Source organism: Pseudochaenichthys georgianus, unplaced genomic scaffold (assembly GCF_902827115.2).
Source record: "Pseudochaenichthys georgianus unplaced genomic scaffold, fPseGeo1.2 scaffold_480_arrow_ctg1, whole genome shotgun sequence".
In the NCBI taxonomy this organism is placed as follows: domain Eukaryota; kingdom Metazoa; phylum Chordata; class Actinopteri; order Perciformes; family Channichthyidae; genus Pseudochaenichthys; species Pseudochaenichthys georgianus.
In genome coordinates, this window is record NW_027263044.1 from 46,278 (window position 1) to 63,537 (window position 17,260).

The following is a 17,260-nucleotide window of genomic DNA, read 5'->3' on the forward strand; positions in this document are numbered from 1 at the left end:
TTTCTGCAGTATACGTTGTCACCTCAGGGACACCACGATGTCGGCCAGCCTCATGGCGGGCTCGATGTTCTGCTCGAAGGCCGGCTTCACGAACTTGTGGTACTGCTTGATGACGCCTCGATGTCGCGGCCGCGCTCCGTGAGGACTCTGCGCAGCCGGCGCACCAGACGGATATCTGAGTCCGTGTCCACGAAGATCTTCATATCCAGGAGCTGCAGGGAGGAAAACAAACACACAGGCAGAGAGATTATATACAGTATATTATGTTAATGACATGTACTAACTATGGCTATAAGATAAATGTCGTGAGGTGAACAATACAATGTGTCCCTTTGAGTTATAGTAAAGTATTAAGTGGCTTTAAATACTTAAGAACACTGGTGGAGTGTAACTAAGTAGGTGTTGTACTCATGAACTTGCCTGACTCAACAAAACAAAGTACTGAAAGGCTAAAGTCAAGCGAACCCCTGCAGAAGAATCTAGAACAGGTCAAAGCCGACCCAGTTCTCCGGCGAGCTGAAGTCGTACACGGGGATCTTCAGGATCTTGCCCTGCTTCAGTTTCCGCAGCGTGGCGACCAGGAGCTGGAAGTGGAACGCCGCCGGTGATCGAAGCTATAATCGTTACTCGCTGCTAAACTCTGCTCCTCTGAGGATAACAGCTGGAGGGCAAACAGGAAGTGGATGTCACCCTGTTGTCTGATAAAGCAACATGATGGACATGGTAGTTAAACAGGATTATTCAACTCCATTTAAATAGTTGCAAAGGTTTTATTGACTTGTATCGTCCGTATAAATGGCACAGTTTAGTTTTAAATGATATAAAATAAATAGATCTGCAACAATAAGTCTATCGATCTTTGTGTGACTTTAAAGTTGATTATTGGGGGGGGGGGGTAGAGGGAGGGGAGACCAGGCGCATGTTGCGAAAAATTATTGTTACAGTGGATGAAGCGGGAGGGGTGTCTACAGTCAAAGATGAATCTTGATGCGGCCAAATTTGACCCCGAGTAACCCACAAAAATTCTGCTGGGTCTCCCCGGACCCCAACACCAAATTATACACTTTTTTTTTTAGACCTTCAAATGTGGCTAAAATTGTCAAAATCAGTTTTGTAGTGTTTATATGCTGTGTGTTGTGGAGGATATCACGAAGCCTTGTTCCGTTAACAATTATATAATTTTAACTCGAAACGGGTCACGGGAGACCCGAACACAACATAAGGGTTAAAAGCAGCGGCAACAAGAAAAGTCTTCTTCACACACACATCCTTATCAGGCTTCGGAGACAGCAGATACTTAGGTAGTGTGGTGACCACTGTATTACGGAATTCAGCAACTACAGGTTGGGGGTATGGTTCCGCACGGACACATTTGTTGGCGGTACCTCTTATGTATATGTGACTGTGTCCTCTTTCCTTTCTCTCTCTCTTGGCTACTCGGACTGCAAGCCAATCCAGTCAGTGGGGGGGGGGGGGGGGTCCGGGGGGGCGGGGCAGGAGGCGGTCCAACGAGTCCTCCCCACTCCCACTTCAACACACACACATTACATCATATTCTAATTACTTGTACGTAGACTCTGATTGCACTATTTCTATTCTATTTTATTTGTTTACATTTGTATTTACTTCAGCTTTACAACTAATAATGTTACGGTAAGAATTCCCAGAATTAGTGACAATCATTTGGAAACTAATAATTGTATTCCTGCCACAGTTCTTCCTTGGCTTCTCCAAGAATCATCCACACATACACAGAGAGGGGGGAGAGCCACGGGTTGAACACCAGACTGCTGGAACTGGCCTAGTCTTTATTAACTACATCATGTTTACCTCGTGTGAATCCTGTGTTTTAAATCTGACCCTGTTGCTGCTATAAACGCCTGACTTTCCCAAGGAGATGAATAAAGTTCCATCTTCAAATTCAAAAGCTTTTATTGTCATTGAATACAACGAGATGTAAAGTCACTGCTGCCGCGAGTGCTTTACAAACAGACATATTAAAACACAGATTAAAAGGCCTGACAGTTTCGACCAGCAAGTAGCGCACACAGCTTCGGATCGTCATGTAGATGATTAATAAATAAATGAATAAAATAGAATTATGATAACATATATATGATAATATTACAGTATAGAGACAGACCATGATGATGATTATTGAATTCCCAGAATGAGGGACAATCATTTGGAAACTAATGATGTTCTTTCTACAAATCAACAAATAAATGCTTCGTAAGCAATTCAAAAGCAATGTTTCTCTACTTCAACCTAAAGTAAAAATCCAGCTTAAACATTAATGAATGAAGTATATATTCTAATAATACTGAATATTTGATTACATTTCTCTTTTCCATGAAGAGCTTTACAATGCCTACAGTGAGTCATAGATCTAAATGTATCCTCCACCACACAACAACACACGTGTTCCTGCAGTCTGACACACCAACAGATCCCAACATTTAGCCCGGTACTCTGGTGTGTGTCAGGCACTAAGAGGACCACTGGCGCTGGCTAGAGGGTAGCATTGATGAATTATGTATAAAAGCTCACAGCTCAAATAGTTAATTTGAAATTATGCTAACATGTAAATATATTTAAATGATCAGGTTTTTAACATCTGTTTATTATTATTATTATCAAATTATTAGTAGCCTAATAATGCATTTAGTATTACAGTTATAGAAAAACATTAAAAATGAACATAATACAATAGTATTATTAATAAGTGTCTTGACACACAATTTCCCTGGATAAAGAATTATAATTCTGATAATACCGTGTGTATATTATGTATTTAACAGAGACAGTGCATATTAATCAACATTTCTGTAATGCACCAGGTGTTCCCTCTCTAGTGCCTGGACAGATGTTGTAAGTCAGAGGTGCCCAGTACGTCGACCGCGGGGCGACCGGTCGCCCGGGGGCAATGCTGGTAGACCGCGAGTCATTCATTAAAATAAAATCCCTCCTCCCTTGTCCTCCCTGCCACTTAATTCAGGAGTTTACTTGATTGACAGAAAAAGCGACCTATCGCTTTCCAGTCTGTTAACCCAGAATGCAAAGCGATATAACATCAGTCAAGTGCCGGGTAGTGATGGGAATTCCGGCTCTTCTTGGTGAGCCGGATCATTTGGCTCGGCTCACCAAGAAGAGCCGGCTCTTTCGGCTCCCAAAGGGCTCTTCAGTTTACCACATATTATACCTTTTATAATTAAATCAAATGCCATGCCTCATTTCACTCCATTTGCTCTTTCCAGCGCTGTTTTTGCAGGGGGCTGATTCTGTGAGCTGCAGCTGACCACGCCCCCCTGCAGGAGAGGGGAGCGTGCTCTGAGATCAGCTGCTAGGCTGCAGCAATCGTGCTACTTTGTGCACATTGTGCAAGCAACGATGTTTTCAAATCTGTAATCAAAAAGCTCCTCAAAAACACTATCGAAGCAGTTCCTGCCTTTGTTACGTTAGTTCAAACAGTAACAACGGACTACTTTTCTTAGCGGATGCATGTCAATTTAAATCAATACATTGTAGTGCCGAGAGATATGGAGTCAGAGGCGGTGCATCGAAGGTGCAAAAGGGAACTTTAATCACAGCTGCAAAGGACATGTTGTCGGGTCGCAGCCCCGGGTCGACAAGAGACAGAGCCAAGAGGGCACACCTATTTATAGGTAACCCATAACATGTCCGTGTGGGAACAATAACCGCAACTGTAGTTCCAGGTTTGAATTATGACCCAGTGGTTAAATAGGTGGTCACCACACAAGCCCCCCAGAATTCAAACATGGCAAAAAAAAATATATCCCCACGTCCGTGGAGGAAGCACCACAAGGGCCGAGGAGGGTGGGGCCGCAGGTGAGGACCGGGCCATGGAACGGGCCACGAAACGGGCCACGAAAGGGGGCCGCAGGAGAGGGCAGGGGCCCTAACGAGGGCGAGGGCACCCACACCGAGGGCGGGCCGTCGTAAGGGGGCCGCACTAGGTGTTGCGGAGAACCCAGCAGGAAAGAGGGCAACCCGGCCGCAGGCAAGACGCACAACGGCGCGGGCATGAAGTCCACGGCAGGCGTCGAGGTATCCCCGGAAGAGAGGGCAACCCGGCCGCAGGCAGACGCACAACGGCGCGGGCATGAAGTCCTCGGCAGGCGTCGAGGTATCCCCGGAAGAGAGGAGCAGTCCCCCCCGGGAGGAAGGAGCACAACCCGGCTGGCATGAAGTCCTCAGCAGGTGCTGAGGCATCACCGGGAAGCAGGAGAGGCCAGACAGGGTCCCGGAGCGCGCCACCCATGGGCCGATGGAGCATGGGCGACGTCCGGAACTGTCGAGGCGAGAGGGGGTCCAGAGTGCGGCCACCCAGGCGTCGATGAACGTGAAGTGGCGTCTGGATATCCCCGGACGGCAGGAGAGGCCAACAGGCTCCGGAGCGCGGCCACCCACGGGCCGATGAGCATGGGCGACGTCCGGAACCGTTGAGGCGAGACGGGGTCCAGGAGTGCACAACCCAAGCGTCCGATGACACCGTGAGTGGCGTCTGGAACCGCCGTCGAGGTGGTTACAAAAATGAGAGTGTCCACATGAGGTCAACCGGCTGGTCGAACCTCCTCTCCGGCACCGGAAAAAAAAAAAATTGTTAACAGTCAGATGTCAAACACGTCGTTGAGTTGCTAGCCGTTAGCTGCCGCTGCTAGTTGTCGTTTAGCTGTTAGCCGTTGTTAGACTGTTAGCTGTCGTTGGTTAGCCGTCGGTAGCTGCTAGCCGTTAGCTGTAGTGGTTAGCTGTTAGCTGGTGTCGACGGCCGCTAGCCGTTAGCTGGCTGCCATGGGTAGCTTGCTAGCCGTCGTTAGCCCCTCGTGGTTAGCCGCTAGTCGTCGTCAGCCCGCGCAGCCAGGACGTGCAGCCGCACGCCCCGAAGAAACAAGCCCACGAGGGTAGCAATCGGTTTTGCTGGTCGTCGTGCATCGTCCCCCTGCTGGTTGGAAAGCCGATGCAGGAACGGCGAGCAACATCCCCAGCTCTTCTGCGGGGCGCGCACCGAGCCTCAGTCCGCGTGCCGGTGGCAGCCACGGAGCGATTCAAAAATCCCCGGCATTCGAGAAAGAAACATGAGTTCCTTTTGCCGTGTTCGGGTCTGTCCCGCGAAACTTCTCGAGACTTGTCAGGGTCACAGTGTAGTGCCGAGAGATATGGAGTCAGAGGCGGTGCATCGAAGGTGCAAAAGGGAACTTTAATCACAAGCTGCAAAGGACATGTTGTCGGGTCGCAGCCCGGGTCGACAAGAGACAGAGCCAGAGGGCAACACCTATTTATAGGTACCCATAACATGTCCGTGTGGGAACAATAACCGCAACTGTAGTTCCAGGTTTGAATTATGACCCAGTGGTTAAATAGGTGGTCACCACAACATAAAACAATTTTTTAAAACAATAAAATCATTTTCTAAATCCATAAAAGCATTTCAATTAATATTGGGAGTCATGTCGTTACTTTGTGAGAATGTGGTCATGTGTAATAAGCGGGATAATGTGCACATTGCATAATGTGCCTTACTGGCCGCATTCTAGAATCCCCTCCGCAAAAAAAACGGTGATGGTGTGTGTGTGTGTGTGTGTGTGTGTGTGTGTGTGTGTGTGTGTGTGTGTGTGTTGTGTGTGTGGTGTGTGGCTGTGTGTTGTGTGTGTGTGTGTGTGTGTGTGTGTGTGTGTGTGTGTGTTGTATTGGACCTATGTATATTTCATTATAACTTTGAGAGACTGTTCATAGGACCCATTTGAGTCTGGTGTCTAAGTTGTGTGTTCTACTCGTTTATTGTATTCCTTGTACTTATATTTGTGTTTTATGTTTAAGATGTCAGGACATGGAGAGTGGTTTCTTAGCCTGCTTGTTAGGTGTTTCTTAACAGAGAGAGAGAAATAGAGAGAGGTTAACATGCCATTTTAGTTTTATGTCTTCATGTATTTGTTTCTGTTCAAGAACCCAAATAGAGTTGTTGTAGTTATCCCATGTATACATAACACGTGTTATTCAGCTCCTTGCAATTTGGGATTTTATTTTTGGTTGGTAGACCTCGGTGAGCTGGTCATTTCAAAAGTAGCCCACCGGCCCAAAAAGTGTGGGCACCCCTGTTGTAAGTCATCCAAAAGACACATTTCCAATAACAATAAAGCACAAACGTGATTAATGTCAGACAGTGTAACGTTGTATCTTCAGGTTAAATGTTTATTAAAGTATTTTAGTGTGTTATTTAGTTCACAGCTGATGAACATGCAGCTCACCTGATGTTACCTGAGAACAGCTCCATGAGCCTAATCAGAAAACCACCAGTCGGACACTAAGCGGCACATTTCATTAATACATTGTCTACTAACTGAGTTTTAATTTAGTATATTAATATTGGAGATGTTTTGCCGTGTTATGAATGCACACACCACACAGTACGGTCATTTTCTTTTTGGTTCATCAATGGTGATAAATAATCTAGTCTATAAAAAATATTATTATACACATTTTATAGATGCCATTGCTCCAATTAAGGTAAAGGAAGTGACTGGAGGAAGAAATATCTCCATGGAGAAAGGCCATGACCGTGAAAACAGAAAAAGAGAATGTCGAAAAGCTGAACGCAGGTGGCGAAAAACAAATCTCCAGGTTCACTTTGACATTTATAAAGAGAGACTTGGCCTTTATAATTTGGAATTGAAAAACGCACGACAGTCTTTCTTCTCTGACATCATTACCAAAAACAAAAACAACGCACGTGCCTTGTTCGCTACCGTCGACAGACTAACTAACCCCCCAGTGTCAGTAGCCTCTGAATTTCTATCCACCAGGGCGTGCAATTATGTTTGCCTCCTTCTTCAGTGACAAAATTCAGAAAATCAGACAAGCAGTCAGTGCCTCTGCATCAGGAACAGCAAATGTGTTGTCTCTGTGTCCACTTAACATAAATTCAGACATCATGACACAATTCCATCAGATTAATGATAAAAACCTGGAGGACATTATACAACTTCTGAAATCCTCCTCCTGCTGCCTTGATATTATTCCAACAGGATTTTTCAAAGATGTTTTTCCTTGCATGGCCTCAGATCTACTTCATACAGTAAAACAAATCTCTTCACTCAGGTATTTTCCACAGGCCTGAAAACTGCAGTCATTAAACCGCTCTTAAAAAAGAATAATCTAGATGCTTCAGTAATGAACAATTACAGGCCCATATCAAACCTCCCATTTCTAGGTAAGATCATTGAAAAGTGTTTTTCAACAGTTGAGTAATTTCTTGCATTTTAAAATAGCTGTTTTGATGTGTTCCAGTCAGGCTTTCGTCCAAACCACAGCATTGAGACTGCTCTTGTAAAGGTCTTTAACGACATCCACTTAAACACAGACAGTGGCAGAACTTCAGTGTTAGTATTATTAGATCTCAGTGCTGCGTTTGACACTGTTGACCACAGCATATTACTAGACCGACTGGAAAAACTGGGTGGGACTTTCGGAAACAGTTCTAAATTGGTTTAAATCCTACCTAAAGGACAGAAACAACTTTGTTTCTATAGGTACATACACATCCGAGTTGACAAATATGACATGTGGGGTTCCTCAAGGCTCCATCTTGGGGCCTCTTCTCTTTAACGTCTACATGCTACCACTGGCTCAGATAATGAAGAACAACAAAATAAGTTACCATAGCTATGCAGATGACACCACACATTTACATAACCAATTTCACCAGGAGACTATGCTCCAATTCAAACACTGAGTAAGTGCATTGAACAAATCAATGACTCGATGTGTCAGAACTTTCTCCAATTAAACAAAGATAAAACTGAGGTAATGGTTTTTGGAGCCAAGGCAGAACGTTTAAAAGTTAGCGCTGAGCTTCAGTCTGCAATGTTCAAAACAACAGACAAAGCCAGAAATCTAGGTGTAGTCATGGACTCTGACCTGAGTTTCAACAGTCACATTAAAACAGTTACTAAATCAGCCTACTATCACCTAAAGAATATATCTAGGATTAAAAGACTAATGTCACAGCAGGATTTGGAAAAACTTGTCCATGCTTTTATCTTCAGTAGACTCGACTACTGCAATGGTGTCTTCACAGGTCTCACTAAAAAATCTATTAGAAAGCTGCAGCTGATTCAGAACGCCGCTGCTCGAGTCCTCACTGACACTAAGAAAGTGGATCACATCACTCCTGTTCTGAAGTCTTTACACTGGCTTCCTGTGTGTCAAAGAATAGATTTCAAAATACTGCTGCTGGTTTATAAAGCACTGAATGGTTTAGGCCCAAATTACATTACTGACCTCCTGCTAAACTATGAACCATCCAGATCTCTCAGGTCTTCAGGGACTGGTCAGCTTTCTGTCCCCAGAGTCAGAACTAAACCTGGAGAAGCAGCGTTCAGTTATTACGCTCCAGATATCTGGAACAAACTCCCAGAAACCTGCAGGTCTGCTACAACTCTGACTACTTTTAAATCCAGCAAGAAGACTTTTCTCTTTGTCGCTGCTTTTAATTGAACTATTCATATTTTAGACTGCACTGTAACCTTTATCCATGTATTTTTTCTTTTAATGTTTATTTTATTAGCTTTTCTTTTTAATGCTTAATGTCTTTCATTTTTTGTAAAGCACTTTGAATTGCCTTGTGTTGAAAAGTGCTATATAAATAAACTTGCCTTGCCTATAGTTTATGGACATTAAGAGTCATTCATATTTTTATTTTAGTAGCATTTCCTTGATATGATTGGTCTAAGTTTGCGAGGTTTGTTTGATTAATCTTTCATTATTTATTTTTAATTATATAAAAAGGAGCTTTCCTCCGGGCACAGAGAGACGGAGACTCGGTTACCTGTCGGAGCGGGACGAGATTCGGCCCGCGACTCGGCCCGCGACTCGGCCCGCAACCTCCGCCTCCACCGGGATCCCGAGAGCTCGGAACCGGCACCGGCTGCTGGGAGCCATGGATGGAGTCCGTCTGAACCGCGCTGTGGGATTGTGGGTAATGTAGTTCCTCGTCACGCTTCCTCACAGCTGCTCTCTCAAGGATCACGCACACACCATCCTGACCACCACAGTGTGGAAAACACAAGTACAGTCTGGCAAGTACTCAACAAGTATTACACTTTAGGCAGAACGACCACTTTTGGAATAGTGTTGTATCACTGGATTATAATGAGTGATACAGAAAGGGAAACACCATTTTAATTTTGCAGATGATAAAGATGGAGCTAACTTTAATTTAATTACTTTTTTAATGCCAGATCTCTTAATGCATAACAGTTCAGGTAAGTCCATTTTATTTTTGTATTAATATAATGAACCTGCAAAGTAGCTAGTAACTATTGTCAACTACATGTACTAACTGTGCCTTTAAGTAGGCATAGGCAAAGGAAAACACAAATATTGTGATGTTTTTATTTATTATAAAAGATTCAAAGAGAGAGAGCAAGAGAGAGAGAGAGAGAGAGAGAGAGAGAGAGAGAGAGAGTAAATCACACATTAGAGATAATATTTGATAAAGCAGATTGTCTGGTGTTGTCGTCACAGTTCAGTTCAGTCCGTAGAGATTATGAGGTTTCCTCTCGTCTGCAGATCTCTGATCGCTGGACGGATTTATTCCACATCTGATTCACATTCGAGTTCATCTGGGTAAAACAAAAATCCCATAATTCCACATAATCCACCTCTTCCAGGAATGCGGCTACGATATCCTTCCAAAGGTTCCTGTGAACACGGAGAGAGATTGAGATTTATTTTCACATTTAAAGCAAAAGGTCAACATTTCTGAACCTGCCAAACGTATTACACTTTTATATTATGTATCACACACAGGGAGATACACAACTGAAGGCTGTGAAATGGGTAGTGTACGTGTTCAGATCCTTTGCTGCAGTAAAAGTGCTCAAACCACACGGTTTAAAATACTTTGCTGCACGGACAAATCATGCAATCAAAATGTAGGCCTGACTCTGCCCAGACAACCTCGATAAAAAAGCATTTCTTCTCATTGTTGCGGTCTACGAGAATAGATTTACATTGTTCAATGTTCTCACATTGGTTTCTCACAGCATCTCTGTATAGTCTGTGTATTCACTCTCTGTCCTACACGGCTTGTTGGAGCTCCTGCTTATTTCCCATAATGCTCCTAACTGTTGGGGACATATGTTCCTCGTCCCATACCTCTGACCCAGTTGATCAGCCCGTCCTCCCTGAGCTCAGGCTGCACCTCGGCTGCTCTCAGTGTGTTGTCTCCCTGTTCCTGCCTGTTGGCGTCAGCTGATAGACGTTATAGTGCTTTCTCTTGTTATGCACAATGTTGATTATTCTCTCTGAGCTAACTACTCGGGTCTGGGGAGAGATCTCCAGAACATGTCTTCTTGGGAATTCTCCGGCCGACGCTCCAAATAAACCGTCAGTGTTGTCTCAAGGTTCCTGCTCTCCTCGTGTCTCCCTGAGTCTCCATTGATCCAGAGGTTTCCATCACACTCACCCTGCGCTCTGCTGAGGCAGCTGCAGGTGCGGCCCTCCTCCTGCACCGCAGCTGCAACACCTGCTGCAGCCGCTCCTGCCGCAGCGTCTCCTGTCACCAGAACCCATCCTCTGCAGCTTCTCCCCGTTCAGACGCAGCAGCGCTCGGCCTGACAGACACACACATGCAGCTGTTATTATACGTGACTTCGTAATCCACCTTCCTCTCAATCTCAATACGATACGGTCAGAGGTGGGAAGTGAGGAGTACAAATACTGTGTTACTGTACTTAAGTACATTCCTCTGGTATCAGTACTTTACTTCCACTACTTATTTTTCTGACCACTTTTTACTTTGACTTCTTACATGTTGAACTCAAATACCCTGTACTTTCTACTTCTTACATGTTGAACTCAAATACCTGTACTTTCTACTTCTCACATGTTGAACTCAAATACCTGTACTTTCTACTTCTTACATGTTGAACTCAAATACCTGTACTTTCTACTTCTTACATGTTGAACTCAAATACCTGTACTTTCTACTTCTTACCTGTTGAACTCAAATACCTGTACTTTCTACTTCTCACATGTTGAACACAAATACCTGTACTTGCTACTTCTCACATGTTGAACCCAAATACCTGTTACTTTTCTACTTCTTACATGTTGAACTCAAATACCTGTACTTTCTACGTCTCACAAGTTGAACACAAATACCTGTACTTTCTACTTTCTCACATGTTGAACTCAAATACCTGTACTTTCTACTTCTTACATGTTGAACTCAAATACCTGTACTTTCTACTTCTTACATGTTGAACTCAAATACCTGTACTTTCTACTTCTTACTGTTTGAACTCAAATACCTGTACTTTCTACTTCTTACATTTTGAAACTCAAATACCTGTACTTTCTACTTCTTACATGTTGAACTCAAATACCTGTACTTTCCTACTTCTTACATGTTGAACTCAAATACCTGTACTTTCTACTCTCACATGTTGAACACAAATACCTGTACTTTCTACTTCTCACATGTTTGACCCAAATACCTGTACTTTCTACTTCTTACATGTTGAACTCAAATACCTGTACTTTCTACTTCTCACATGTTGAACACAAATACCTGTACTTTCTACTTCTCACATGTTGAACACAAATACCTGTACTTTCTACTTCTTACATGTTGAACTCAAATACCTGTACTTTCTACTTCTTACATGTTGAACTCAAATACCTGTACTTTCTACTTCTTACATGTTGAACACAAATACCTGTACTTTCTAACTTCTCACATGTTGAACACTAATACCTGTACTTTCTACTTCTTACATGTTGAACTCAAATACCTGTACTTTCTACTTCTTACATGTTGAACACAAATACCTGTACTTTCTACTTCTTACATGTTGAACTCAAATACCTGTACTTTCTACTTCTTACATGTTGAACACAAATACCTGTACGTTCTACTTCTTACATGTTGAACTCAAATACCTGTACTTTCTACTTCTTACATGTTGAACTCACAATACCTGTACTTTCTACTTCTTACATGTTGAACTCAAAATACCTGTACTTTCTACTTCTTACATGTTGAACTCAAATACCTGTACTTTCTACTTCTCACATGTTTGAACACAAAATACCTGAACTTTCTACTTCTTACAGTTGAACACAAATACCTGTACTTTCTACTTCTTACGATGTGAACTCAAATACCTGAACTTTCTACTTCTTATATGTTGAACACAAATACCTGTACTTTCTACTTCTTACATGTTTGAACTCAAATACCTGTACTTTCCTACTTCTTACATGTTGAACTCAAATACCTGTACTTTCTACTTCTCACATGTTGAACTCAAATACCTGTACTTGCCTACTTCTCACATGTTGAACACAAATACCTGTACTTTCTACTTCTTACATGTTGAACTCAAATACCTGTACTTTCTACTTCTTACATGTTGAACTCAAATACCTGTACTTTCTACTTCTTACATGTTGAACACAAATACCTGTACTTTCTACTTCTTACATGTTGAACTCAAATACCTGTACTTTCTACTTCTTACATGTTGAACTCAAATACCTGTACTTTCTACTTCTTACATGTTGAACTCAAATACCTGTACTTTTTACTTCTTACATGTTGAACTCAAATACCTGTACTTTCTACTTCTCACATGTTGAACTCAAATACCTGTACTTTCTACTTCTTACATGTTGAACTCAATACCTGTACTTTCTACTTCTCACATGTTGAACTCAAATACCTGTACTTTCTACTTCTTACATGTTGAACACAAATACCTGTACTTTCTACTTCTCACATGTTGAACTCAAATACCTGTACTTTCTACTTCTTACACGTTGAACTCAAATACCTGTACTTTCTAATTCTCACATGTTGAACCCAAATACCTGTACTTTCTACTTCTCACATGTTGAACTCAAATACCTGTACTTTCTACTTCTCACATGTTGAACTCAAATACCTGTACTTTCTAATTCTCACATGTTGAACTCAAATACCTGTACTTTCTACTTCTTACATGTTGAACTCAAATACCTGTACTTTCTACTTCTTACATGTTGAACTCAAATACCTGTACTTTCTACTTCTTACATGTTGAACTCAAATACCTGAACTTTCCTACTTCTTACATGTTGAACTCAAATACCTGTACTTTCTACTTCTTACATGTTGAACTCAAATACCTGTACTTTCTACTTCTCACATGTTGAACTCAAATACCTGTACTTTCTACTTCTTACATGTGAACTCAAATACCTGTACTTTCTACTTCTTACATGTTGAACTCAAATACCTGTACTTTCTACTTCTTACATGTTGAACTCAAATACCTGAACTTTCTACTTCTTACATGTTGAACTCAAATACCTGTACTTTCTACTTCTTACATGTTGAACTCAAATACCTGTACTTTCTACTTCTCACATGTTGAACTCAAATACCTGTACTTTCTACTTCTTACATGTTGACTCAAATACCTGTACTTTCTACTTCTTACATGTTGAACTCAAATACCTGTACTTTCTACTTCTTACATGTTGAACTCAAATACCTGTACTTTCTACTTCTTACATGTTGAACTCAAATACCTGTACTTTCTACTTCTCACATGTTGAACTCAAATACCTGTACTTTCTACTTCTTACATGTTGAACTCAAATACCTGTACTTTCTACTTCTTACATGTTGAACTCAAATACCTGTACTTTCTACTTCTTACATGTTGAACTCAAATACCTGAACTTTCTACTTCTTACATGTTGAACTCAAATACCTGTACTTTCTACTTCTTACATGTTGAACTCAAATACCTGTACTTTCTACTTCTTACATGTTGAACTCAAATACCTGAACTTTCTACTTCTTACATGTTGAACTCAAATACCTGTACTTTCTACTTCTTACATGTTGAACTCAAATACCTGTACTTTCTACTTCTTACATGTTGAACTCAAATACCTGTACTTTCTACTTCTCACATGTTGAACTCAAATACCCGTACTTTCTACTTCTTACATGTTGAACACAAATACCTGTACTTTCTACTTCTTACATGTTGAACTCAAATACCTGTACTTTCTACTTCTTACATGTTGAACTCAAATACCTGTACTTTCTACTTCTCACATGTTGAACTCAAATACCTGTACTTTCTACTTCTCACATGTTGAACTCAAATACCCGTTGTTCAGCATGGAAACATTCATTAGCTAACAATGATATTATTGTTCTATTGATATAAAGGGAGGTCAGGTACTCTTAAAACAGCTGGTCGCTATGGGTACTTTTTACAAAGCCTCTTTACTTTTCCCAATCTTTATTTATTTATATAGCGCATTTAAAGCAACCTCAGTTGACCAAAGTGCTGTACAGGGAATAAATACTTATTTTAAGACTGTGTTGTGATTGTGTGTTTTAAAATAGTCTGTAACCGTGCTGTTACCATTCTTGGGCCAGGACTATCTTGAAAAATAGATTTTTGATCTCAATGAGATCCTGTTTTAAATAAAGGTACACAAAAAGATAAAAAGCACAATAACTAGAAACATTTAAAAACATATGGAAATATCAAAATGTAATGTTCAACTAGTATTAAAAGCCAGTGCAAAGAGGTGAGTTTTAGCACAGATTAAAAAAGTTCAATAGCCTGAGCAGTTGGGATTAGTCTCTCGTGTATATTTGTAAAGAGTGATCACCTGTGATGGCGTGCTGAGAGAACGCCTCCACGTAGGTCAGGTAGTTGTGTGGACAGTGCTTCTTCAGCCATTTACACACATCCTGCTGCGACCACATCACCACGGGCCGGATCAGGCTGGGCTGCGTCGGGCTCGTGTGATAGATCCCATAGTTATCACTGGAGCGGTACTGCAGACAGAAACACAACGCACTGTGAGAAGACAGGGCTGCGCAGAATGTCTCTTCTCTAACATTCAAAGCGTCTCCAGTGAAGCTTTCAATGTCTCGTCATGTTTTATGAGGCTATTTCACAAAATAAATATATATTTACTGCAATTGTTGTTTAATAAATGTAGTATATTCTGTTAGACTGCTGCTAGGAATATAAGGGGGTTAGATAAAATCATCAAAAAGATTATTACTAACATTAATAACTATAACTAAAAAAATCTATCTTTTTATAGTGAATGTTGAATTTTAAACTTAACAACGCGCTCACGATTGGATCAAACGAGTCTCAAACTGATTATTTGGAAAGTATATCAAGTTATTTGGACGTTAAAGATGGAGCTCGAGCCGCCACCTGCTCCATAGCTTCTCTCTGGACAACCTGTACATTTTACATTTATTTTTAATTTAATATTCCATTGCCTGCTCCCTTAATGTTAATAATATCCGGTCTACTGTTTGTTTTCTACTTTTAATACTGCCTTAATTCTATTTTGTGAAGTTTAAATTATAGTATTGTTTATTTGTTCTACTTATGCGCAATGCCTTGTTTTGTTGTTTTTTATGCAAACATGTCTCAATTTGGGATCGATAAAGTACTTCTTATCTTATCTTATTTAGCTTAGCTTAGCATACAGACTGGAAACAGGGGGAAACTGCTAGCCTGGATCTTATATATTGTGTGTGTTTGTGTGTGTGCGTGTGCGTGTGCGTGTGCGTGTGTGGGTGGGGGGAGGGGGGGGGCGGACTGGGACTAACATTTAGCCCGGTACTCTGGACCATCCCATCGGTACCGCTAGTAAATTGTCAAGGGGGGGGGGGGGGGGTGATAGTGACTTATCCGACCGGCCAATCGTCCCGATGGCCAGTCCGTCGTGTGTGTGGTGTGTGTGTGTGTGTGTGTGTGTGTGTGTGTGTGTGTGTGTGTGTGTGTGTGTGTGTGTGTGTGTGTGTGTGTGTGTGTGTGTGTGTGTGTGTGTGTGTGTGTGTGTGTGTGTGTGTGTGTGTGTGTGTGTGTGTGTGTGTGTGTGTTGTGTGTGTGTGTGTGTGTGTGTGTGTGTGCTTGCGTGTGTGTCTATATGTGCATCTGTGTGTTTCTGTGTCTCCGTGTGTGCGTGTGTGTGCATGCGTGCGTGCGTGCGTGTGTGTGTCTATAAAACCTCCTACACTTCTGAAGCTCACATTAAAAAGTCAAAGTGTGCTTTTACAGGTCCTGCACAGCTTCTCATCCTGAGCGTCTTCTGAGGATACAGATCTGGCTCTCAGGATCTCTCTTTATTCTTAGAAGACGCTCAGATGAGAAGCTGTGCAGGACCGATCAAACTGAGCCTTTGATCAGTCAATCAGCGTTTAAACATTCAGCAGCCTCAGCGCTTCCCGCACTGGAGGTTTGCTCAGAAGCTGGAGAGTGCTAAGAGAAAAACTAAGAGGAAACTAAAAGCTGGCTTTCATTTAAAGTGGAGGTCGGCCTCGTGTCCCACTGAGGACCGTCAAGATATTCTACCGTTTTTAGAGTTTATTTGAGCCAAGAAATGCTCTTTCATAACAATTCCCATTATGTCTGTAAGTATTGACCTTCATCTGCTCATGCTTCAGCGTTGTACGGCAACATCTAATCATTGCTTTAATTACCAAGTCATTTTTTAGACTAACTAACTAATAGTGTGGTCAATAACAAGTCGGAAAATAGTGAAAGATATCACAGTTTGAACGTGTTTTTGACAGTTTAAAACACAAAGATATTCACTTGCATTGATATAAAAACAGAGCACACAAAACAGCATTTTCTGACATTTAAAACTAATTACATTTTAGTACGATATACATTTTGTCTATTGACTAATCAGCGCTCTTCTACATTATTGTGCAAATCGTTTTAAGATGTTTAAGGGTACATTTCTGAGCATTCACTAGATCTGAAGAACAAACCATAGCCATTAAAATAACCTTTAATATAATTTCCTCTACAGTAAATATATCTTTATTTGCTTCAAAATGTCCCATTTGGATTTTCTTTTCAGTAAAACAATAAATACCTCCTATACGTTTTTTTAAAAGTGTCTACTGTGATGCAACACACCAAGCAATGAAGGAAGTTAGTAAAGTTATAAACGGATTACACCGGACGAAGTACTTTTAGTTCACTGAAAACTGATTTCTTGTGTTGTGTGTCTGCTTGTTTGCTAATTTCAGAGCTGCAGCTCGGCCGAAACAGAGAGATGAGAACGCACTTCAGATTATCACGAAGTAAACGGTCGTCCCGTCGAGGGCAACACTTTTTCCCCCCCTCACGTAGAACTTGTTTCAAACGAAAAACAGTAAATAATCAAGCAATGGTTGCGAGCTGGG

The 17,260-nt window shown here is 41.6% G+C and overlaps 1 protein-coding gene across 1 annotated transcript in view; it reads right to left on the reverse strand.

Annotated features, from left to right (window-relative positions):
* samd10a (sterile alpha motif domain containing 10a) overlaps positions 1-17,260 on the reverse strand; it is a 29,996-nt gene that overhangs the window by 1,827 nt on the left and 10,909 nt on the right. Inside the window, exon 3 of the mRNA XM_034078779.2 lies at positions 14,704-14,872. Coding sequence (XP_033934670.1) covers positions 14,704-14,872 — 169 coding nt within the window. The remainder of the gene's footprint in view (positions 1-14,703; positions 14,873-17,260) is intronic.